Below are 22410 nucleotides of genomic sequence, written 5' to 3'. Positions count from 1 at the left end.
GACTTGGGACCCTGAAATGGAACATCATCATAGGCACTGGCTTAGCATCTGTGTACAGCGTACACATGCATCAGAAGCTAGAGGGAAAGTGTGAGTTACAGGCAGACATGGCCGAGGAACTGGCCATTACTCCATCCTACTGCCGTCCCATGCACTTACTGCCTCAGGCAATGAGCGGCATCCAAATCTGGGGCCGAAGCGGAATGATTTCGGCTTCCCCGCGGGCCGCTTTGATATGCCTCGCCCATTTTGACCGTTTATCATGGTTCAGCGTCCGCGTTTCCCCCTTACATTTCCGCTATAACTCATCATTCTATAGGCTATATTTGCCGACGATCTAGTAATCATATCAGTTATCATAGTATTCGTCAATTATTCCCCTAAGTCTCCACCGCCTGCCAAGATTTCGGCCATCGGGACCCTTATCATGCGCTAAAGACGCGAGCGCCCTCCCCCTCGTGCGGAGATGCCGTCGGTCAGAACGGCCCTTTCTGGGGCTATATCTATCCATGGAACCTCATGTGCCATAGCCTTCGACCATTTCTCACTCTCTATTATACCACAAGAGCGCTAAGGCGGCCTGCCATATATATATTCATTCTCCCAGTCCACAATGGCACTTCTGGAGACATTTGGTCATCCTTACTTGAAGTCCCTGGCCCATCGTGGCTACATTCAGGGCACCACTCTGCACTCAAAAGCGACTAACCAGCCCCTCTGTCACTATTTTGGATCTGTACGATATGCCCATCCTCCTCCTGAGAGATGGCGCCGGGCCCAGAAGCTCCCTGAGTCCTATTCCTACGGCACCAAAGACCAACCCGCCCCTTGCGACAAAGATGCTGCTGTTTGTCCGCAGCCCAGCTTCATGGGTCGTCCGTACACGAAGGGGTTCACAGAGGACTGCTTTGAAGCCAGCGTGTGGGTACCGCTAGGAGAGCCCCCCAAGGAAGGTAAGTATCGTGGTCCTTGACATATCAGCCGAAGCTAATAAAATGTTCCTATAGGCTGGCCGGTCCTTTTCTTCATCCGTATGCGCGCCCCTCTGAAAGTGCCTACAACCCATTCCCTGATCTGATACTGATGATTTCACATCTTAGACGGAGGCTGGCTACAATTCGGCCACCCGAACGGATTCTCCGCCGCAGGCCTACTAGGCGATGCCGGACTCAACGCCATTGTCGTCCTTCCAGCCTACCGGCTGAACGTCTTCGGTTTCTTATACTCCTCGGAGATCGAGAAAGACGCCTCCTCTGTAGGCGAAACAGCAGGCAACCACGGCTTCTGGGACCAGCGTCTAGCCCTAGAATGGACGAGGGACAACATCAGCCTCTTCGGCGGCAACCCATCCCAGATCACCGTCTCCGGATACTCAGCCGGTGAGTTGCCTTTTCACCCCCTCTCCCCTATGCGAAGCAGCAGAACTAACCCAACCAGGCGCCTACTCAACATTCTACCAACTCGCCTACGACCTCCAATTCCCCGCCTCCCAAGCAATAATCAAACAAGCCTGCATCTGGTCCAACGCCGCCGCCGTACAGCCCAAATCTCCAGCCTCCGCCCAAGAACAATTCGACCAACTCCTCTCAGCCCTACACATCCCCAGCACCCTCCCCTGGGCCGAAAAGATCTCCCATCTGAGGTCCCTCCCCTTCCAAACCCTCCTCGACGCCGCCATGAGCGTGCAACTAAACCAATACCGCCCGACCTCCGACTCAGCCTTCATCCAACCCACCCTCTTCAAATCCCTCGACAGCGGGGCCTTCGCGCGCACCCTCTCCGCACGCAACATCCGCATCATGCTCGGCGAATGCCGCGACGAGCGACACCTCTACGCCGCCTGGTTTCCACCACAAGCCGACAGTCTCTCCGCTCTCCATTCCAGACTTCTCGCAGATTACCCGCGCCACGTCGTGGACACACTCATGAAGCTCCACTACCCGGACGGCAAGTTACCATCGTGCTGCGAGAACTGGGACAATGATGCCTTCGGGCGGGTGTATGCCAAGATGCAGGTGCATGATATGCAGCGCGGGCTGATTCATGCTCTTGCTAGTGGCGGGGCGGGACATTTGCTTTACCGGTATCGGATTGAGTGGCGGGCCAAGTGTGTGGATGCGAATATTCCGCCCGACTGGGAGGTTACGCATTCTAGTGATTATCCCATTTGGTTCTGGGGGAATGGACATGTGTTGGAGCCGGAGGAGAAGGGTGTTATTCGGCGGGCTTTGATTGATCCGTTTATTAGGTTTGTTCATGGGGAGGGGGATGTGAAGTGGGGTACGACGCATCATCGGGAGATGAGGACCTTGAAGCCTGATGGGTCGGTTGAGATTGTGCAGGATACTGCGCTTTGGGATGAGGCGATGCGCGTCTGGAAGGCGTTGCGGGAGGTTGGAGAGCCGGAGGCTTCTGCTGCGAAGCTCTAAAGGAAGGGATTCAATGTCTCTGAAATAAGGGAATTGGTCTTGATCCTGTATATATCGCATGATGTCTATATATGCTGCATCTACTAAGACTACGAACATCTGGAACAATGCTTTAGAATCACTTGTCATTCATATGGTCGACATAATATGTCCCTGACAACCATTGATCGTAAATAAGCTGTGGCATAAATATGGAAATAACCCAATCCCAACCCAAAATATTTCATAAACATAACAGACGCTCTAATCTAAAAAAGGATATTGGCATAGTGTCCTTGTTCAGCGTGAGGAAAAATAAACCGGTCGCAAGGATATCAACATCGACATTAGCTTTTCAAACATTGCCGTCATAACGGTGTTACTCTTCTAGGCCTTGACGATCTTGCACACGAGATCCTGGCCATCCACCGAGTCACCTTCCTTGACCAGCAAGCTGGAGACCTTGCCACTGTGGGGAGCAGAGATAACCATTTCCTATTGAATGTTAGCGGCCGATCTTGACTTTTGATTGATAGTTCTAGGGTTGCACATACCATCTTCATGGCGCTCAGAACGGCAATCGGGTCACCCTTCTTGACTTCCAAGCCGTCGTGGACACGAATCTCGACAACCACACCGCTCATAGGAGCACCGACCTGGCTGCTGTCACCCAGCTCGGCCTTGGGGCGGGCAGTGTTCTCGACGGACGCCTTCTTGTCGTCCACACTAACCTGACGAACCTCACCGTTGACTTCGTAGAAGACCTCGCGCTGACCGGTCTGCTCGGAGAGGGGACCGATGGCCAACAACTTCAGGATCAGCACCTTACCCTTCTCCAGCTCGACGTGGAATTCCTCGCCGATCTCGGGCTTGGCCAAGAAGTAACGCGTGGGCAGGACGGACAGATCACCAAACTTGGCGACAAACTTCTTGTAATCCTCAAAGACCTTGGGGTACATGGCATAGCTGGCCACGTCGTACTCGGTGGCTGCGCCATAGTTCTCCCGGATCTGGCTCTTGATCTTGGCCAGGTCAAGGGGCTCCAGGTACAGACCAGGGCGCTTGTCAAGCTTGCGACGGTCACGCAGAGCGCGAGAGCGCAGAGGCTCGGGGAATCCACCGTAGGGCTGGCCCATGAGACCCTCGAGGAATTCCAGCACGGAACCGGGGAAGTCAAGCTCGCCGGCACGGGCAATCACATCTTCAGCGGTCAACTTGTTCGAGACCATGAACTGAGCCAAGTCACCAACCACCTTGGAAGTGGGAGTGACCTTGACAACATCGCCCAAAAGATCGTTGGCAGACTCGTAGGCCTTCTTCGTCTCGGCCCACTGCTGGCCCAGACCAAGCTGGCTGGCCTGGAAGATCAGGTTGGTCAACTGACCACCGGGGATCTCGTGCTCGTAGACCTCGGGGTCGGGACCGGTCAGACCCGCCTCGAAGGGCGAGTACAGGAGACGCAGCTGGGCCCAGTAGGTGTCAAGGGCGCGCACCTGGGACGAGTTGAGGCCAGGGTCGTGCTCGGTTCCCTCGAGGGAAGCGAGGATAGCACCAATGCTGGGCTGGGAGGTCATGCCGGAAAGACTGTCAGTGGCAGCATCAACAGCATCAGCACCGGCCTGGGCGCAAGCAATCATAGAAGCCACACCGGTACCAGCGGAGTCGTGGGTGTGCACGTGGATGGGAAGGTCGGGGTAGCGCTCGCGGATGGAGCCGATCAGCAGACGAGCAGCCTGGGGCTTCAGCACACCAGCCATGTCCTTGATACCCAAGACGTGGGGCTTGAACTGAACCACCTTGTCGACAAGGTCGAGGTAGTAAGGCAGGTTGTACTTTTTGCTGGGGTTGAGCATGTCACCACTGTAGCAAATAGTAGCCTCAACAACACCCTCAGCAGCGTGAACAGCCTTAATACCGACCTCGAGCTGGTCAACGTCGTTGAGAGCATCGAAGACACGGAAGATGTCGACACCGCACTTCTTGGCCTGCTTACAGAAGTGGTAGATGGCGTTGTCAGGGAGGGAAGAGTAGGCAACACCGTTGGCACCACGGAGCAACATCTGGAAGGGGATGTTGGGAACGGCCTTGCGCAGCTTGCGAAGACGGTCCCAGGGGTCCTCGTACAGGAAGCGCATGGCGACATCGAAGGTGGCACCACCCCAGCATTCCAAACTGTAGGCGTTGGCGAGGGCGTGGCTAGTCTCGTGGGCGATGTTCAGGAGGTCAATGGTACGCACACGAGTGGCCAGCAGCGACTGGTGGGCGTCACGCCAGGTAGTATCCATGATCAAGCAGCCCTTGTTGGCACGCACAGCGCGGGCGAAAGCCTCGGGACCCTCGCTGTCCAAGATCTGCTTCCATCCCTTGGTAGCGGGGACAGAGACGTCGAGGGGCTTGCCGGCAGCGTCATGCAGGATGGGCTTGATGATATCGCCCTTGAGCTTGGGCTCGCCGATCTGGCCCTTGATGCTGCTGCCGTTGACAGCCACATCACCCAGGTAAGCCAGCAGCTTCTGGGCACGGTTCTGGCTGCCGACGAGGGCGAACAGCTCGGGAGTGTCATCAATGAACGTGGTCCAGCAAGTACCGTCGACGAAGACAGGGTGACTCAGAAGAGAAGTGAGGAAAGGAATGTTGGTCTTGACACCACGGATACGGAACTCGACCAAGGCACGAACGACCTTGCGGCGGGCGATCTCGTAGGTGGAACCACGGCAGGTACACTTGACCAGCATGGAGTCGTAGTGAGGGGTGATGATGGCACCGGCGAAACCGTTTCCACCATCCAGACGGACACCGTTACCACCGGCAGAGCGGTAGACCTCGATCTTACCAGTGTCGGGGGAGAAGCCCTTGGAGGGGTCCTCGGTGGTGATACGGCACTGAATAGCAAATCCACGAGTGGAGATGCGGTCCTGGGTCAGGCCCAGCTGTTCCAGCGTAGCACCAGCCGCAATCTGGATCTGAGCAGCAACGATATCAATGCCCGTGATCTCTTCGGTGATGGTGTGCTCGACCTGGATACGGGGGTTGATCTCAATGAAGTAGTAGCGGTTCTGCTGGTCGACCAGGAACTCTGCAGTACCGGCGTTGCGGTAGTTGACCGACTTGGCCAGCTTGACGGCATCAGCCAGGATGCGGTCACGGACATCGGCAGGCAGATCCTTGGCCGGGGCAATCTCAACGACCTTCTGGTGACGACGCTGGACGGAGCAGTCACGCTCGAACAGGTGGACGACGTTGCCGTGGTTGTCACCAAGCAGCTGGACTTCGATGTGCTTGGGGCGGTCGAGGAAACGCTCAACGAAGACGGTTCCGTTGCCAAAGGCAGAGCGGGCCTCGGAGGTGGCACGCTCGAAGGAGTCACGCAGTTCGGCCTGGTCGCGGACGACACGCATACCACGACCACCACCACCGAAGGCGGCCTTGATAATGATGGGGAAGCCGTAGGTGTCGGTGAAGGCCTTGACCTCCTCGTAGCGCTCGACAGGGCCCGGGGTACCGGGCACGACGGGCACGTCGCAGCGGATAGCCAGCTGACGGGCGGAGACCTTGTCACCAAGGCTCTCAATGGTCTGGGGGGTAGGGCCGACGAAAACCATGCCGTTCTGCTCCACCTTGCGGGCAAACTCGGCGTTCTCGGACAGGAAACCATAACCCGGGTGGATCAGGTGCACACCATGCTCAAGAGCAATCTTGACGATCTCATCAATGGCCAAGTAGGCCCCGACCGGTGTATATTGACCGCGCTTGCCAATCATGTAGGCCTCATCGGCCTTCTGACGGTGCATGGAGAGACGGTCCTCGTGGGAGTAGACGGCGACAGTCTGCAGGGACAGCTCGTGGGCCGTCCGGAAGATACGAATGGGGATTTCACCACGGTTGGCAACAAGGATCTTCTGGAACTGCATGATGGCCGAATTGGCACGCAGACGGGTGTGGACAGAGTCCCTGTGCTGGTCATGGTGGTCATCGATGAACTCGGTGTCATCGACCGCCTCCTCGGGCTGACGGGGAGCAGCCATGGCGGGCGGGGTGTGTGTGGTTGTTGATAAGGATGGATAAGGGTGGGAGGGGGAGGGTGGGGGAGCTAGAGTATAGGAAGGGAAGATGGAGAGCTATTCAGAGGAGATCTAGATGAGAGAGAGAAGGCACAGGGAGCTGGGGATGAAGGGAAATATAGTATACGAGTTAGCCGAATGATCCAATGATGCTCGGAAGAAAAAAAAGCAAGCCAGAAAACGGAGCAGTGATACGTTGGCGTGAGTCACCTGGGGAGAAGGTGCTTCCGGGGAAGAAAAAGGCCCGGTTTCGGAACGGGAAAGCGTGGGAGAGCGCGGGGAAATCGTGGGAGGATTAGGGAACTCAATTGGAGGGATCCGGCGACTTACCCGACGGGAAAAGGAGGATGAGGAGGAGGGGAAGGACCTCAAGAGGATGATGAGCGTGAGGAGAGGGAGAGAGAGATGGACAGAGAGGAATGAGATGAGAAAGTTGGGAGGAAGAAGAGGGGAGGAGGAGGAGAGGAGGGCATAGAAGTACTTGGGGATGATGACCCTCATCCAGCGGCAGCCCGGCAAGCCAAAGCAGAGGAGCGGAGGGGCAGGTCAGCGCAAGGCGGAGGAGGGGATCCCGGACGGGCGATGACGCTGCGGCACGATTGGCAGGCGGTACTGTAATCAGATTACACCGCTGAGCCCTGGATGGTAAGCTATCGCCATAGTAAAGTGGCTCCAGTCCAGAGCGCAGTTGGTAATTTCATTACGGCGCTAGTGGACGCCCCCCCAGAAGCTCGACCTTCACCGGCACACCGGGCTGCAGCATGTGGGAAGGTGACCCATGGAATGTCATGCTCGGCCTGTCTCGTCTGGCTCTGTCCATTTGACTTCTGCTCTTTTTTGCTTCTCTTGGGTAGGGTTGCAGTGCCTCCGTTCGTCCGGATTCATTGGCTGTCAGAAAGATTACAGTTTGGTGGGGGTTGTCGTCCATTCGTAGTTGGATCATCGCCATGGACGCTCGGTCAATGGATAGTTTCCCGCGTGAATCCCTGGCGGCAATGATGGCTTTTCTTACGTCTGCACGCTATGTAGCTACCTACCATTCACACACACTCTCTCTAGCATCACTCTCACATCTATACCGAAAATGCATCGGGTAGTTCAGGCGTCGCGTTCTCTTCCTTACCTCGGGTGCTCGGGCTAATTCATGCCTGCCTGAGCTCATGGAGCGTTCCAAGCTCGGGAAAGACGTTTCGTCAAGGTTACCTAGCAACATCGGCCTCTCCTGCCCTGATATCATGTAGCCGTCTGTAAACGAACCAAAACCCAGACCTTCCCCACCGTATCTCCGGCGATAGGCGACGGGGATCTTCATCCAGAAGCTGGCAAGAATCATCCGAGCGAGAGCACGCCAGCCCCCCAGTCAGTCCAGCCCGGTGTGCGTACTTTGTGACCGAGCCATGCATCGTGCCCTCTTTGCACCGATTCAGCCCTCAACCAAATTGCATCTATCAGCTTGGCAGTTTCTGCGATCGTCGCACCATGGGCCATCGATGCGAGGCGCTTCGGTGGATGGTAAGTCCGGGCCAAGCTCATAATTTCTTATAATGATTTTACTAAACGATCCCCCCCCAACGTTGCCTGTGATCTACCTCGGCCAAGCTGGAACTATTTGCATCCCGCCTGTGCCTAGTAGTTTAGATAACGAGACAAAAAATGCACGTCGGCTATGTAGACTAGCTGTTCTTTGTCCGCTCATCTGGGGAGGCAACTTCCCCATCGAGTAGGGGAAGGGAGTAAATTACCCATATAAAAGTGAAACCACGCCGGAGTGGATGGCCGATTCCATCGATAGCCTGGTTTCCACCGGTTCCCATGACCTGGCGTGCAGAAAATCCCACCCGCCGGGACAAGACTTGCCTTCCCTAAATCTCACACCGGGCCTCACATCTCCGGTTCTAGATCTACTTGGTATTGCCCCTGGTGTACCAGTACCCTTGTCTGATCTGTGTTTTCATCGGATAATTGGGATTATAATGGGCATGTGATAAGAAAAAAAATATGCTCTTTTCGGCTCATAGTGCCGAAAGATAGATTGCTACTGGTGGTATGACAATAATTCCGTAGTTAGTGCCAATGGTGAGAACCTAACCTCCTCCTAGGTTCTAATCTATCTCCTGCGTTCCTTGCTCGAGAAGTTGTGTAGTAATTAAGCGTTGTTAATAGGGCTGTATATATAACGTTGATTGCATCCACCCATCTCCGTTCCCCTCCTGCAGTGTTCCCCTGCCTCCTCCGTCTGTCCGTTACCCCGGGCTAAATCCTTATCGCTGCATCTCCCGTCCACGCAAATCCTCCGCCCGGGGTGTCACTGCTCCCTTACCTATCAACTCGGTTGTTCCTCCAATCCTGCACGGACGGGCTAAATTCTTTCCCTGGCTCCCTCTCCTCTACGCGCTTCCCTTCAACCGAATGCTTTTCTTTCGACTTAACCGGAGAGATGCTAGATCTTAGATCGCTATCTCGTCTAGAAGACCCAGTGTAGTGGCTATGAACAGTATAAACGATGGCGTGCTCTGTTGGAATTAGGATATAGCTACTAGTAATTGGCGTCCTCGGCGAGGAGTTAACCCCCGTCTACGGGACCAACTGCCGAGATCTAGGCGTAGATCATTCGGTCTCCAATACCGAAGTGCCGACGTGTACTACGAGCCGAATGTCGAATCAAGATTGAACGTCAATTATAATTGAACTAAGTATGACAAAAGCCCGCGACCACCCGGAGGTCTGTAAACTGAATGCGCAGATTTTCAAGGCCTATGAAATACATCTAGTGGGGTGAAATAAAAGGTAGAATAGGCAACAAATCATGGACAAAACGTAAGGGATGAGAAGGAACATCAAGGGAGAAAAGCCCGGCCAGGTGGAACAGCAAGCCCATCAGCTGACGACGCTTTTACAGCTGTCAAGGCTTTACTGTCCTACCCAAGCCCAGCAGTAGATCATCCATCGCTCATGCTATACATACACGGGGCCAAATGAGGTTTCTTCAGAAGGGGATCCAAGGAGAGCGTGACTGACATGCGTCTAGAAAGGGCGGAAACCGGTAGCCTGCGGTGTGATTCCGTTGGCCTGTCCAAACGCCATGGGGCTTGGCGCCGGCGCTGCCGGGCCCTGGGTCAACATCAACCGCGTACCGCCCAGAATCGGGGTGTTGTCCTCCTCCGTCTTCTGAGTCACTTCGCGCGACTTGCGTTCTTCGTTGTCCTTCTTCAACATCTCGATCGTGCGCGTCTGCTCGCACAAGAAATTGATCATGAAGGGCATGGTGAAGTCGTTAAGACCATGGCGCCACGAAAGCTCGAGAATAACGTCGGGCCGGATGAGGTCGTAGCAGGCATACAGCATGCCGACGTAGCATTCGCGGCTGCCAATATCGACAAACTAGAAGCAGAGTCAGAATATATCCTTGAGCGTGATTAAGTGGAAAGAGAATTGACTCACGTAGCGAAGAAGATCCTCGACAACATCCGACTTGCCGGAGATGGCGGAAGTCTCGATGGCATCCTTGTAAAGCTTGTCTTGCTTGGACAAGGAGATCGACTTCTCCCAGCGCTTGTTGTTACGGTAAATGTTAGCTGCGATCTGGCGGAAGAAGATCAGATCATGCTTCTCCAACCGCTGGGCGAGTGCCACGGCATCGAAGTTGTCGTAGTTATCGACCGAGTCACGGAGAGTCTTGTAATCCTCCTCCTCGATCAACAAGTCGTTGATGGCATCGTTTACGGCCCTCTTGTTCTGGGTTTGGACATTGAGCAGGAACGGCTTGATCAAAGGAATGTTGTCCGAAGCCTGGAAAATCCGCACGACACGGTTGACGTCAATCCGAGCAGTGAGCACCTGTAGCAAGTCGGTGAGGAGCAAAGGCTGTTCTTGCAGATAGAAGTTGAGCGCACGGTAGTAGATCTCCAGGTTGGCCACCTTGACAATGATGTCCTTGAACGAGTGGTGCTCCCAGGCATCGGCAGCACGCTCCATCATTGCCAATGCAGCGTTGTCCCACTCATCATAGTGGCAGTACAAGAAGACCAGCTCCGGCCAGAGACTTGCGTCCTCGCAGGCCCGAATCATCTTAGGGATGTTAATGCGAGACCAGAAGAGCTTGAGGTGTTCCATCACCCGGTCGGGGTGGTACTTAGAGAGGGCAATGCCCAATTCGGTGAACATGCCCATATGCGCCCGTTCCAGACCCAGGCCAGCCTCCAGAACCGCAATGAGCTCGTCAAAGTAGCCATTGCGCTCATACTGGCGCACAAGATCCTGAAGCTCTTCCGCGTGGACGATCAGGTTGAGACCGCAAATTTGGGCAAGGCGGAACTCCTTCTTGTTGACACAAGCTTCGTTGACCTGCTTCCAAACCTTGACACTGTTGGCTTTGCGTGCGCATTCCACGGCTGCCTGGTAATCTTCCAGGTGCACCAAGGTCGTTGCCAATTTGGCCCAGTTGGAAATGCTGGTGTAGAAAATCTTGGCAGCCTGGTGGTAGCCCTCCTCATAAGCCTTGTCACCGGAAGCCTCGACATCTGCAACGTTGGTCGTCCGCAGGAAGTCCTCGAGCTCCGAAAGCTGATCGAGACGGGCGTAACAGAAAGCAAGACCCGTGTCAATGGCAGGCTCACGCAAGGTCTTACGGGCCATCTTGAGATACTTGACGAGATCTTCATCCTTGCCAGCATGCGTAGCCGTTTCGATAACCTCGTTGTAGTTCGAGGGATCGCCGGCACGGATATAGGACTCGATGGAGTCGGACACCCGAAGACCATCCAGCTGGGCTTTGGCAACCTTGCTCCACACCTCCGGTAGCTCGACACGCTCCGCAAATTCTTGCGCGCGGTCAATGCTAACAATGTTCTCAACCAAGACATTGACGGCGGCAATGAAGTTGTTCACCTTCTTGTAGATCTCAAACGCCTCCTCGTAAAGACCGACCGAAATGCACATCTCGGCGATTTCATCGGGGCTGAACTCGTTGAGCTGATGGATGTAATCCATCAAGCGTCCCTTATCAGCCTTGGCAGCTGTGAGCATGAGCAAGTTCTGCAGACTGCCGTTGTCGCTGAAAGGAGAGGGCTCGAGAATGATCTTCTCAAGCAACTCGATCAGCTCGCCGGGCAGATCAGCTTCGAGGAAAGCCTTGACAGCGATGGACACTTTGTCGGGCTCAGTCGACTCAGGCACAGCGGTCGCAATGACCTGGTCGACAAGTGAACGCCGATGCATGTTGTTCTCGCTGAGAACGAAGGACCAGATCTCCGAATCGGCTCTCTCCACGAGGTAGCGTGCCTGGGCACGGTACATAGCGTTCTCATTGGTGATATTGATCAGTTCGAGATCATTCTGTCCCTTCCGGTAGGCAATGTATGCCAGGTTCGGGTCACGCTTCTCGCAGTACTTTCCAACGGTGAGAGTGTCGTAGAGATCGTTCTCCTTGAGGAACTTCTCGGGGTTGTTGTTGCTATCAATATAGATCTTCGCCAGAGCGTTGTAGACGGCCTGCTGCTGGTTGCCCGTAGCAAGAGTAGCTTCAAGGAAGGGCAACAGCAACTTGAGCCTGTTTCTGCTCTCCACCTCTGAAACGAGTTCATCAATAGGGATCACCGATGGATCAACAGTAGAGAGGAGATTCTTGATGATGCTCTCTTCGCAATCAACGTCTAGCAGGCCACCAATGACAGCGGGAGCACGCGATGGGTTGACACGCTGTACGTACACCTCGATCGACTTGTACTGTTGGTTCTGGTACAGATAAAGGACCAAATCGTGAATGAAGTTGAAACGGTCACACACGATGATCAGCGGCAGTTGCTCCGTCAGCTTGGCCTCCTTGAGGAAGTTCTTGACCTTATCCGGATTGTAGTAGTTGCTCTCACGGCAAATCCGTTCAACTTCAGTGATCTGGCCCATGGCGGTGGCGGCCTCAATGTACTTGAAGTGGACCTCAGGGTCTTCGCTAAGGTTGACAATGCTGCCAAGGTAGTAGTAGAGACCTTCGGCAGTGCGGTACTTTTCGAGCAGGCTGATAAGTTGCTGGGGCCCCAACAAGTCAGAGAACTTGGTGCAGATCTGAACGACCGCTTGCAAGTTCTGGCGAATGTTAACCTGCAACATTGTGTCCATGCAATCAAGAGTCTGCTCAACGGAGAGACGACCGAAGTATTCCATCAACCACTCAGGGCTCAGCTTGTCGGTGCGAACAATATTACGCTTGATGGCCACGGGGTCGTCGGTGTTCTCAAGTGCACGCTGGATGAGGCCTGCATTCTCGCAAAGCTGAGAAATACGGGGGCGGTCGTAGTGGGTGAAGATCTCGTTGCCAAGGATGGCATCGGCGACCTGAGGGGCATTGACAAGGTTCATCTCGAGCAAGCGTGTCTGCAGGTGACCATGTTCAGGCTTGTTATCCTTCAGAGCATCCAGTAGGAATGAAGTGGCCTGCTGGATCATGTTCTGGGACAGGAAGACATCTACGACGCGGTCCAGGTCGATGAGAGCACCAGACTCCTCGTTGGCAAGCTGAGTAGCAAACTCAGCACCCTTCTCCGGATTCACACGAACGATGTGTTGCAGGAGCTGAGTGTAATCCGGCTGGTATCCAACCTGTTTCGAATAGCTGAGAATCTTGTCAAACTGACCCGTCTCTGCAAATCCGGCAATAACCTTGTGAGGAACATTGGCCTGCAAGTAGATAGCCAGGGCGGTGTTCATATCGTAAGGTCGAACAATATCACCCAGTTCCTCGGATCCTTCGAGCTTGTTTTCGCGCATCCACTTCTCAAGAAGGTGCTTCCTGTTCTGTTGCAAAACGGGACGGACAAGCTCAACACTCTCATACTTGTTCAAAGAGCCCTTATCCAAAAGCATTCCGAAGTACTGGAGGATGACGGACATCCCCTGTCCGGTCTGAGGAGCGTTCTTGAAGCGGTTAATGGTCTCTGGGGTACGCAAAAAGCCACGGGGCGAGTTCGCGGCAATTTTGGCGGCTTCAGAGTAGTTGCCTTGTGTGATGAGGTTGTCGAACTGCTGCTGGTACAGGTGATCCGCACCAGGAAGTCCAGCCTTGGAAGCAAGCTTCACTGCGAGACCAGACATGGCCGGGTTCTCCATCAGGTACTGGACGATAGTATTCTCATCGACACTGACAGACAGAACTTGACCCTTGCGGTTCACGCCGACCAGACCAGCAGAATCGGAATCGGGAGCAGTAGTGAATATCGTTTCGCTAGAGATACGGTTCATGAAGATGCAAGTGCCGGTCTCGAGGTCGTAGAGGTGAATGAAGCCATACTTGGTGACCAGATACACAATGTCGTACTTCCTGGAAACCTGCATAGCAACTGGGAAATCATTCACCGCCTCCTGGGGGAAGTATACCTCCACGGCCTTCTTCTGGAACCTCGGGTTCGGCTCTTGGTGGTCAATTTCAGCGATCTGCAATTTAGCACCGGTCTGTGTTCGAACAGCGAAGGTAAAGAGCTTGTGTTCGAGGGGAGATCCCTCGACACGGATCGAGGCGAAAGCAGCTGCGTGACCCTCGATGAACTGAGAGATCCCACGATCTTTGGAGTACAACTGCATTGATCCCACCACACGGCCTCCCTGCGAGCTGATTCCGACTACCACCATCCACTTCTCGTCATCATTAACACGGTAGTTGATAATTTGACAACCCTGGAAGCAAGAAAGCGTTAGTATATATGGATATTCTCCCAATACCCGGCGATCTTGGTTATACGTACACTGAGGTTAGGAAGCCTATCGAAGACCTTCTGAGGGTTAGTCTGGGTAGGGTCGAAGACATCCCAGTGGAAGACAGAGCTCTCTGTCACCAAGCCCAGGCACTTCTCATTGAACCATTTCCAGTACACAACATCCTCATTCATGACCGACGACTTCAGCTTCTGCTTCGCCGTCAGGTCGAAGATCTGGATTGTGCGCCCTTGGGCCTTGAGAGCAATGATGTTACGGTTCCAGTGCATGATAGCACTATCCGCATTGATCGGGCGCTTGATGACTTCATTGTTGTTCTTCAGGTTAATGATGATAACTTGCGGCTTGTCCTCCTCGGTGAGCTTTTGCCGGACACACACGAAGTTGTCTGATTCTAGGGTCTGTACGGAAGCGACACGATCATTAGCGCTGTCACGCCGAAACTGAAGGGGGGTGGAAGAGTATAAGGAGGCACTACTCACACATGAGTTGAATCCAATCGATGCCGGCTAAAATGAATAAGACGTAAGTGAGAGGTTCCTCTACAGGAGGGGACAAGCGGGCGCGTCCCCGGGTTGGGCGTGAAGGCCATCGCCCGATTGAGCATCAACACATACCGCAATTTCAGCATTCGTGAGCTAAAGAAGATAAAGATACAATGGTCAGTTCCTATATCGCAGGCGATTCGAAGACGAAGTGTTGATGGGACTCACATTAAGAAGCTCCGTAAACTTGATCGGTAGAGGAGCCATATTTACTTAAGGCCGCAGGACGACCTCATCCACCCAACAAAACGCCACGCAAAAGATTCCGCCGGATAGCAAAGGAAAGGAGAAGGAGAAGAAGAAATTGAGGGTATGAGTAAGAGAAGAGAAGGCGAGAGAGGGAAGGAGAAGGTAAAGTACGTCAAATAGGGATTAGGGAATGGGAAGGCGAGACTGGGGAAGCGGAAGGTGACCTCAGGAGGCCGGCGCGGGCGACGTTGCTGAGGTGTCGCTTATGGGGCTCTCGTCACGTGCAGCCACCAGGGGTACCAGCCGGTGCCTGGGCCCAACGGGTTTGTTTGAGACGGTCTGTGAAGTGAGAAACTCTCAGTGGCGTTATATTTAGATTGAGACTAAGGTCGGCTGGAAGATCGATGCATTTGTTCGGTGTCTGGTGGGTGCTTGCTTTTTTTTCTCCGAGCTGTACACGTGGGGGCATCAAGCCTTGACTTGTATACAGGTGGCCTTCTCTACTATTCTATAGGGAGCGTAATAAATATATGGCCAGGTTATGAAGGCAATCACTACTTTTCCTGGGAATTGAAATATATGAGAATTAACTCAATAGGCTAGCTCACTAGAATTTAATATGAGCTGCATGCATACATACATACATACATACAATCATACATACGTGGGTGGATATCAGTTTCACATTGCTTTCCCTGTCTCCAGTTCTAGACAAAGGGGCGTTCCGTATAGAAAACCGCCATTGGTGTTAGTCTTTCCTGACTGATCACTTCCTGAACTAATATTCATCATATTATTCACGGCATCAACCAGGCCAAAGACATTGAAGTCGGTGTTACCCGGCAGTGAAAGAAACAGCCAATTCTATTCTCTCACACGTACAATCTCCCACCATTCCTGACTACGTACGGGCTTCATCGATAGCCCCTTCTACTCAATCGCTTGTCAGCGTGGCCCGGATTGATGGAACTACTAGTTTAGGTCATCGGGCAAGGAATTGAGCTCTTTGTGAACAAATTTGGTCATGGCCCGCTTGTCTGTAGGCTTCTATCGGCTTTGATATGACTTCAATTGTAGCTGTTCCTAACAGATATTTTTCGCCTTTAGGACAAAAGGCTACCATGAAGTCGGTTAATGGCTTTACCTTACAGAACGATGATATAATTGGTTAACAGCAGAACTACCAAAATAAAATCAATCCATCTGATGGATGGAATATTGCGGGCAAAATCCATGTAGGCTGAGAGTTGTTTGGCATAATCACTTTGTTGGTATGTCGGCGGTACGTACCGCGTGTTCTCAACCTCCGGATACTCCGACACCAACACTATGACGTCAGGTATAGTGACACCGGGCACCGGGCACTTGGTATTCTACTACTCCAAGGTGCTTGAGACATACGCCAGAACGTCTATCTGCTCTGAACAACTGTATGAGCTTGACTAATAATATATTATAGTCATAGAACCTCAATCCTACGTTTGTGTAAAGTCATTTCGGCCAGTTGAACGTATGACCCATGAATCTTTCACATTCGAGTCAAAATATATAAACGAGGTCTACCATCCACTTCTACAAACTTGCATAATCTTGACCAAAACTGATGAAGCGAACATCGACATAGAATCTCACCTCACTAACACTGACCATAAATTATTAGCCACAGCCTCCACATTCACTCCAATGTTTGAGTAAAAATCCAATAACGCAAGGAGACCGACTCCGGGGAACCGAATGAGCCGGGTACCTACATCGACACATCCTAGCAGGCAAGGAGTCCACTAATACCATGCCAATTGAAGTTAAAACACGTCAAATTCAAAGTGAGACACGGCATCAAGGTTACATACTCTAGTTCCATAATGCATCATGCACCGATTTGCATTCGCCATCTAGCTAGATATGCAATGACGCGTCACTTTATTGTTGCTAATTTCAGTAATCCATTGTCTACAATATCCATTGTTACCTGGTGGACAAACTTTTCGATCAATTTAATACGATGATATGGACTGCAGATTGAACCTCATGCCACCGAGCCAGACTACTTTTACAGACGCTGTAATGCTTTGCGACATTCTTGCCGTTTTATTTGCAGGGTGGGCTTTCTGATCCGCACCCGTCAAGCCGAGTCACTTGAAGTCACTTTTGATTGGGATATCGCTACTACAGGCTTATCTCCTCCGGTAAAAGACGTAGGTATAAAAATTCATGAAGAAGACACAAGCGTTATCATGCAACTAGCTTTAACATAAACCCTGGTCATGAAACAGGATAATACATCGCTTAGTGGTGGAACAAGCGAGTGCCCTGCTCAACGAACACAATGCCAAGCTTCTCCGAAGTCTCGAAGACGGCACTGTCGTTCTGGCTACCGCTGGGGGCGGCGATGTACTTGACACCGGAGCGGGCAGCACGGAAGACGTTGTCAATGAAGGGGAACTGTGTCATTGAGGTCAGTAAGCGTCACGCATAGTATTAGAAGCAGACTTACGAAAGCATCCGAGGAGACAACAACATCTCCCAGGTTCTTGAGCCAAGCGTCGCGCTCTTCCTGGGTGAAGGGAGCGGGAACTTCCTCGAAGACACGCTCGTACTCGGCCTTCTCAGCATCAGTACGAGGGGTCTGTCCGGAGCAGAGCAGATCAATGGCGTTGCTCTTGTCGGGGCGCTTGGTGCCCTGCTTCCACTTGATGTTGAGCACACGGTCGTGGAAGCGCATCCACCAGTTGTCTGCCTTGTCACCGGCCAGACGGGTGCAGTGGATACGGCTCTGCTGGCCAGCACCGAGACCGACAATTTGGCCATTCAGAGCGTAGCACACAGAGTTCGACTGAGTGTACTTGAGGGCGATGGTTGCCACGGTAAGGTCCCGCAGAGCACTCTCGGGAAGAGCCTTCAGGTCCTTGGGGGTGATGACGGTGTTGAAGGTCTTCTGGGGGGTGATCACAATGTCGTTGCGGTGCTGGGTGAGCTGAACACCGTACAGAGTACGGGTCTCCTCCGCAGCAGGCACATAGTTCTCATCCATCTGCAGGACAAGGTACTTGCCACCCTTCTTCTTGGAAAGGATCTGCAGAGCCTCAGGAGTGTAGCCGGCGGCGATGACACCGTCGGAGACCTCGCGGGAGATGATCTTAGCAGTGGGGACGTCAACAACGTCGCTGAGGGCGAGAATGTCACCGAAGCTGGACATACGGTCGGCACCACGGGCACGAGCGTAGGCCTGAGCCAGACCGGAAGACTCAATGCCAGCAATGTCATCGACCATGTAGACCTTACGCTCCTTCTCGCTCAAGGGCACACCGACGGCAGCACCGGCCGGCGACACGTGCTTGAAGCTGGCCGCAGCCGGCAGGCCGAGGGCCTGCTTGAGTTCCTTGACGAGAGCCCAAGCGTTGAGAGCATCAAGCAGGTTGACGTAGCCAGGGGCTCCGTTCAGGGCCTTGAAAGGAAGCTTGCCTTGAGCCATGAAAGCAGAAGCGGGCTTCTGGTGGGGGTTGGTGCCGTAGCGGAGAGCCATGTACTGCTCGCCGTTTCCTGCATACTGCTTGCGGAAGAAACCGGAGATAGCAGTGTCGTAGTCGGCGGTGTGCTCAAAAGCCTTGAGAGCGTAGGATTTACGGCTGGCGTCGGTAATCTCACCAGCTTCCAGCTCCTTGAGGAATTCAGGGTAGTCCTGGGGGTCCGAGAGGATGGTAACGCGGGAGTGGTTCTTGGCAGCAGCACGGAGGAGGGTGACTCCGCCAATGTCGATCTCCTCAACAGCCTCCTCAATGGTGACGTTCACCTTGTTGACGGTCTCCTTGAAGGGGTACAGGTTGCAGACCACGAAGTCCACCTTGGCAATGTTCTGGTCGGCCAGATCCTTCTCGTCAGACTCGATATCACGGGCAAGGATACCACCGTGGACAGCGGGGTGAAGAGTCTTGACACGGCCACCGAGCATCTCCGGGGCATGGGTGATGGCGGAGACATCTCTGATCGACCATCAGTTTTGAGGTCTTGAGAGACCCAGTCATGACCATAGCAATATGGTGACTCACTCAACGGGGAATCCCGCCTCCCGAATCAATCTCGCGGTACCACCAGAGGCGAGCAGCCGGACATTGTGCTTGACGAGGCCCTTGGCCAGGTCAAGCAGTCCGGTCTTGTCGTAGACGGAAAGGATGGCTATAGATGGAATTTGAAGAATGCAATTAGCCCCAGATACTCTGGATTCTCGCAAGTAACAGAAATGCCAAATTGTGGGGACAGGTATCGGACCAAGTCCACTACTTGACAGGTCTCGAAAAGTACCCGATCAAGGAAAAGAATTGAAGACGGGAGACAAGAAATATCAATTGACTTACCTGACTTTTGTTGAGACATCCTGAGATACTGACAGTGAAGAGGTCACTAGAGCAGAGAAGCACAGAGTCAGGAATGATGAAGAGGGAAAAATTGTTCAGGTCGAATAAAAAGAGCCCCCCCCACAGCCCCTCCGGGACGATCAATTGGGAGCTCCGCACACAGAGCACGAGCAACATCAAGAACAAGGCAAAGAAAATGTAAGGTACGTACCTGGACAATGAGAGGAAATTGGGGGAACGGAGTGGCCTCCAGATTTGTTATATTATCGTCGAGACTGGGGGCTGATCAATGGCAGAGATAATATAACTTTACCTTTGCGACTGATCACAGGCAAGGTCGATTGAGGTTCCCTCAATTTCTCCTCGATGTCCCGCCGCGGGGTCCTTCGCCGCTTTCGGACCTGGCGGGTGACCAAGATACTATCGATTACTAACCGCCATCTGTCGTAGCTCCAATCCCGCGGGAAAGACGCCAGACGGACCTGCGGCAGGTGCTTACCCTATTAGGCTTAGCATTGACATCGGCTATTTATGCATAATGTACTTAGTAACGTAGATATGCACAAGTAAGGGTAATCACGTGTAGTCACATGACCTACGCACAGGCCACAAACATTCCACTACAAAAGCCTTGCTCGGCCGCTTCGCTTTGAATTTTTTTTTCTTTTCTTCTACATGAACAACGCAAAATCAACATTCTTCAAAAAGCGTTCCTGCGAGGATATCTTTCCCTAAGGGGTCTGTATAGCCGATGAAGTACGGAAATCGTCATACAGAATGGAGAGAAACTGCCTCTGGCAGAGTATCGATCTTGGGTGCAGTGTCTGACTTGAACTTACGTTCGGTGGAAGGGACTGCAATGATTGATTCTACAATCTCTGCTTATTATCTAAACTGATCCATATTTTCACTTCGTGTAAACGGAGTTCGTAGTCGATCTTTATAATCTCGTCGCCATGGCTTTTGGCCCAACGGATCATCTATCTAGTAACAGACTTGTCTCTGAGAAACTGCACGTGGCCAAAGGAAGGAGAATTTCTGCATTAAGATAGTGGAGTGCTAGGGTATACAAAGACCCCGGTATCAATTAAATGTTGGGATGAGAAGGGGTACGGTCCTGTTCTCGCGTCACTTTAGCGACTCGCGCTGGGCTCCAATGGCAAGCTGCCGGCCAATGTTTCCAAAGCAGACGCATGCGCAGAAAAGAACGCTGGCAACCCAGGTCCTTACTGCTATGCTTTCCTGTGACATCTCAACAGCCAGCCCATATCCCCATCCGGTGACGTCGAATTTGCTTGCTGCAAAAGCCGAAGTCTCTGCAGACGGAATCAAGTCAGGCTTGAGTCCCAATATTATACCCATACCGGCCAATCCAACAACGGTTGACAAAACGAAACCGGTCCGTGTGCGGTCGATGAGGTACCATAGTACGGGGTTCACGAGCGCGAGCGTCAGTGATGCTTGAGTTGTAGATTCCCAGGGTAGTCGGCGCTGTAAGATACAAAGCCGAATTAGTATTGAACCAATGAACGCTGGTTGCTGGATTTTTGCTTACCATGGCAAATGCAATTCCCACAAACGCGCCAACGCTGCGAACCACTGAAACCCATGAGAGAGTACGGTCTGCAGTCTCGGGGTCGCTCGACCCTTTTGCCTGCTTAGGGCTGCCAATAATTTCATCTGAAAACTGATCGAACCAAGGAAGAATGTTGCCCAAAACGACGCCGGCCACACCCCAGAAAGCAAGATACTGCCATGATCCGTAGTAGTGTGTATTCTCCAACTTCACCGGGGTGATCCAATGATTCTCATGCAAGTGAATTGTGATGACACCATAGACAACGCCAAAGCCCAAGAGGAAGGCGCTCTTCAGCGCCTGCGGAAGGATGATGCCCCGAAACAGGCCGTGGCTAAGCCGTGATCGTGTCCGCTGAAGTTTGCCTGGAGCTGGAGCCGGAGCTTCAGGCTGGATTCTCGGGCTTCCTGATTGAGGCGTATGGGCTTCCGTCCCCCAGGGACTCGAGTCGTCACGAGAGCTGTCAAATGCAGTGGGAGAGTAAATGCCATACAGCGTCGAGGAGGTCAAGTTCATGATCGAAGCATTGCGGCTGACACTGGTAGAGCCGGTATCTTTAGGGGCGAGCAGGTCTGGGTTGGAGGGTTCCACTGGAGTAACTGGAGTAGAGGGTTCTTCAGGCGTGAGATCGAACACACGTCGCGGACGCGGGCGAAGGATCGTAGGCTCGTCAGACATGCTAGGCGGGATGCTGGTTCCAGAAATTCAGGGGAGGGTGTGAAGGGAGAGGGGAGCTATAGAAGAGAGAGCGAGAGGCGTGAAGGAGGCAGTGGTTATTTGACTCAGGCGCGGGAAATCTTCAACTCGACACTGTAATCACTAATCAGATATCGTGATCCACCGGCTCCAGCAAGATCAGCCGTCAGCCCACCCGCGGTTAAATATCGGTAGCTCGACTCCTTTCGAACAATTGTCCTGTCTGCGTGAAGGAGCGTGTCCGAGGTGGGGGGAGAAGGCGAGAGGAGAAGGGAAAGGCCAGAGCGTGCTGGAGCTGCAAGCACACAGACAGCCAAATAATAGTAAAGGGGAGGCTGGAGGCAGATCTGTTCGTGCCAGCGGCCTAGTGGAGCAACACTACTGGCAGTAACTGGGGGTGCAAGATTTGCGGCGGATCGGCAGAGGACACTCTGAGGGGGAAAGGGAATTGAGAACCACTGAGTGGGGAAAATGAATGGCAATTGCTTTTGAATAAGATATGGGAAAAGCTAGTAATGGGATGGTGTGACCCTGTGTAGTAAGAATGATTAAGAATGCAAAGTGGTGCAGAGCCAGAAAACCCTGAACAGTCCGGAGCAGTGAGGATGCAAGAGAGGCCGAAGGAATGTTGGGGGAAGCCATACTCCGTAATGAGCAGCTCATCCTGCGATCACATGTAAAACAGTCTTAGTTCCACCACCTCCAGCTGCCGCCACAAAAAGGAACCCGCCAAAACACTCTCGTCCCAACCAATTTCATGATGACAAGAAGAGTCCGTCAGAGTCATACTCTGTCTCTGCGCACTCTCATCTGAAAATTTTTGGCTGAATTTCATCGTCTGTCTGGCCAGCACAGTATAGGGATGTGGCCTAGGGTACC

The 22410-nt window shown here is 53.0% G+C and overlaps 5 protein-coding genes across 5 annotated transcripts; 1 reads left to right on the top strand and 4 right to left on the bottom strand.

Moving 5' to 3' along the window:
• Nucleotides 1–613: 613 nt before the first annotated feature.
• On the top strand, nucleotides 614–2429 carry AtWU_02731 (putative carboxylesterase; the record flags this gene model as incomplete). The annotated part of the gene is made up of 4 exons (XM_035497844.1): nucleotides 614–953; nucleotides 1008–1031; nucleotides 1101–1379; nucleotides 1438–2429. 4 exons carry the CDS (start codon nucleotides 614–616, stop codon nucleotides 2427–2429), a joined length of 1635 nt encoding a protein of 544 aa, XP_035353737.1.
• Nucleotides 2430–2795: 366 nt separating this feature from the next.
• On the bottom strand, nucleotides 2796–6433 carry AtWU_02730 (pyruvate carboxylase; the record flags this gene model as incomplete). Its single annotated transcript, XM_035497843.1, has 2 exons — nucleotides 2796–2903; nucleotides 2963–6433. 2 exons carry the CDS (start codon nucleotides 6431–6433, stop codon nucleotides 2796–2798), a joined length of 3579 nt encoding a protein of 1192 aa, XP_035353736.1.
• A 3060-nt stretch (nucleotides 6434–9493) lies between these two features.
• AtWU_02729 (clathrin heavy chain) lies at nucleotides 9494–14925 on the bottom strand (the record flags this gene model as incomplete). The annotated part of the gene is made up of 6 exons (XM_035497842.1): nucleotides 9494–9850; nucleotides 9911–14134; nucleotides 14203–14574; nucleotides 14656–14682; nucleotides 14791–14811; nucleotides 14887–14925. 6 exons carry the CDS (start codon nucleotides 14923–14925, stop codon nucleotides 9494–9496), a joined length of 5040 nt encoding a protein of 1679 aa, XP_035353735.1.
• A 2268-nt stretch (nucleotides 14926–17193) lies between these two features.
• Nucleotides 17194–19278, bottom strand: AtWU_02728 (phosphoribosylaminoimidazolecarboxamide formyltransferase/IMP cyclohydrolase; the record flags this gene model as incomplete). Its single annotated transcript, XM_035497841.1, has 4 exons — nucleotides 17194–17349; nucleotides 17402–18887; nucleotides 18954–19080; nucleotides 19260–19278. 4 exons carry the CDS (start codon nucleotides 19276–19278, stop codon nucleotides 17194–17196), a joined length of 1788 nt encoding a protein of 595 aa, XP_035353734.1.
• Nucleotides 19279–20387: 1109 nt separating this feature from the next.
• AtWU_02727 (INSIG family protein) lies at nucleotides 20388–21513 on the bottom strand (the record flags this gene model as incomplete). Its single annotated transcript, XM_035497840.1, has 2 exons — nucleotides 20388–20750; nucleotides 20815–21513. The coding sequence occupies 2 exons, from the start codon at nucleotides 21511–21513 to the stop codon at nucleotides 20388–20390; spliced, it is 1062 nt and encodes a 353-aa protein (XP_035353733.1).
• Nucleotides 21514–22410: the final 897 nt, after the last annotated feature.

This window comes from Aspergillus tubingensis, assembly GCF_013340325.1.
Source record: "Aspergillus tubingensis WU-2223L DNA, scaffold_4, whole genome shotgun sequence".
Classification (NCBI taxonomy): domain Eukaryota; kingdom Fungi; phylum Ascomycota; class Eurotiomycetes; order Eurotiales; family Aspergillaceae; genus Aspergillus; species Aspergillus tubingensis.
Note: the sequence above shows the minus strand (reverse complement) of the source record. Positions and strands in the feature narration are given on the sequence as shown.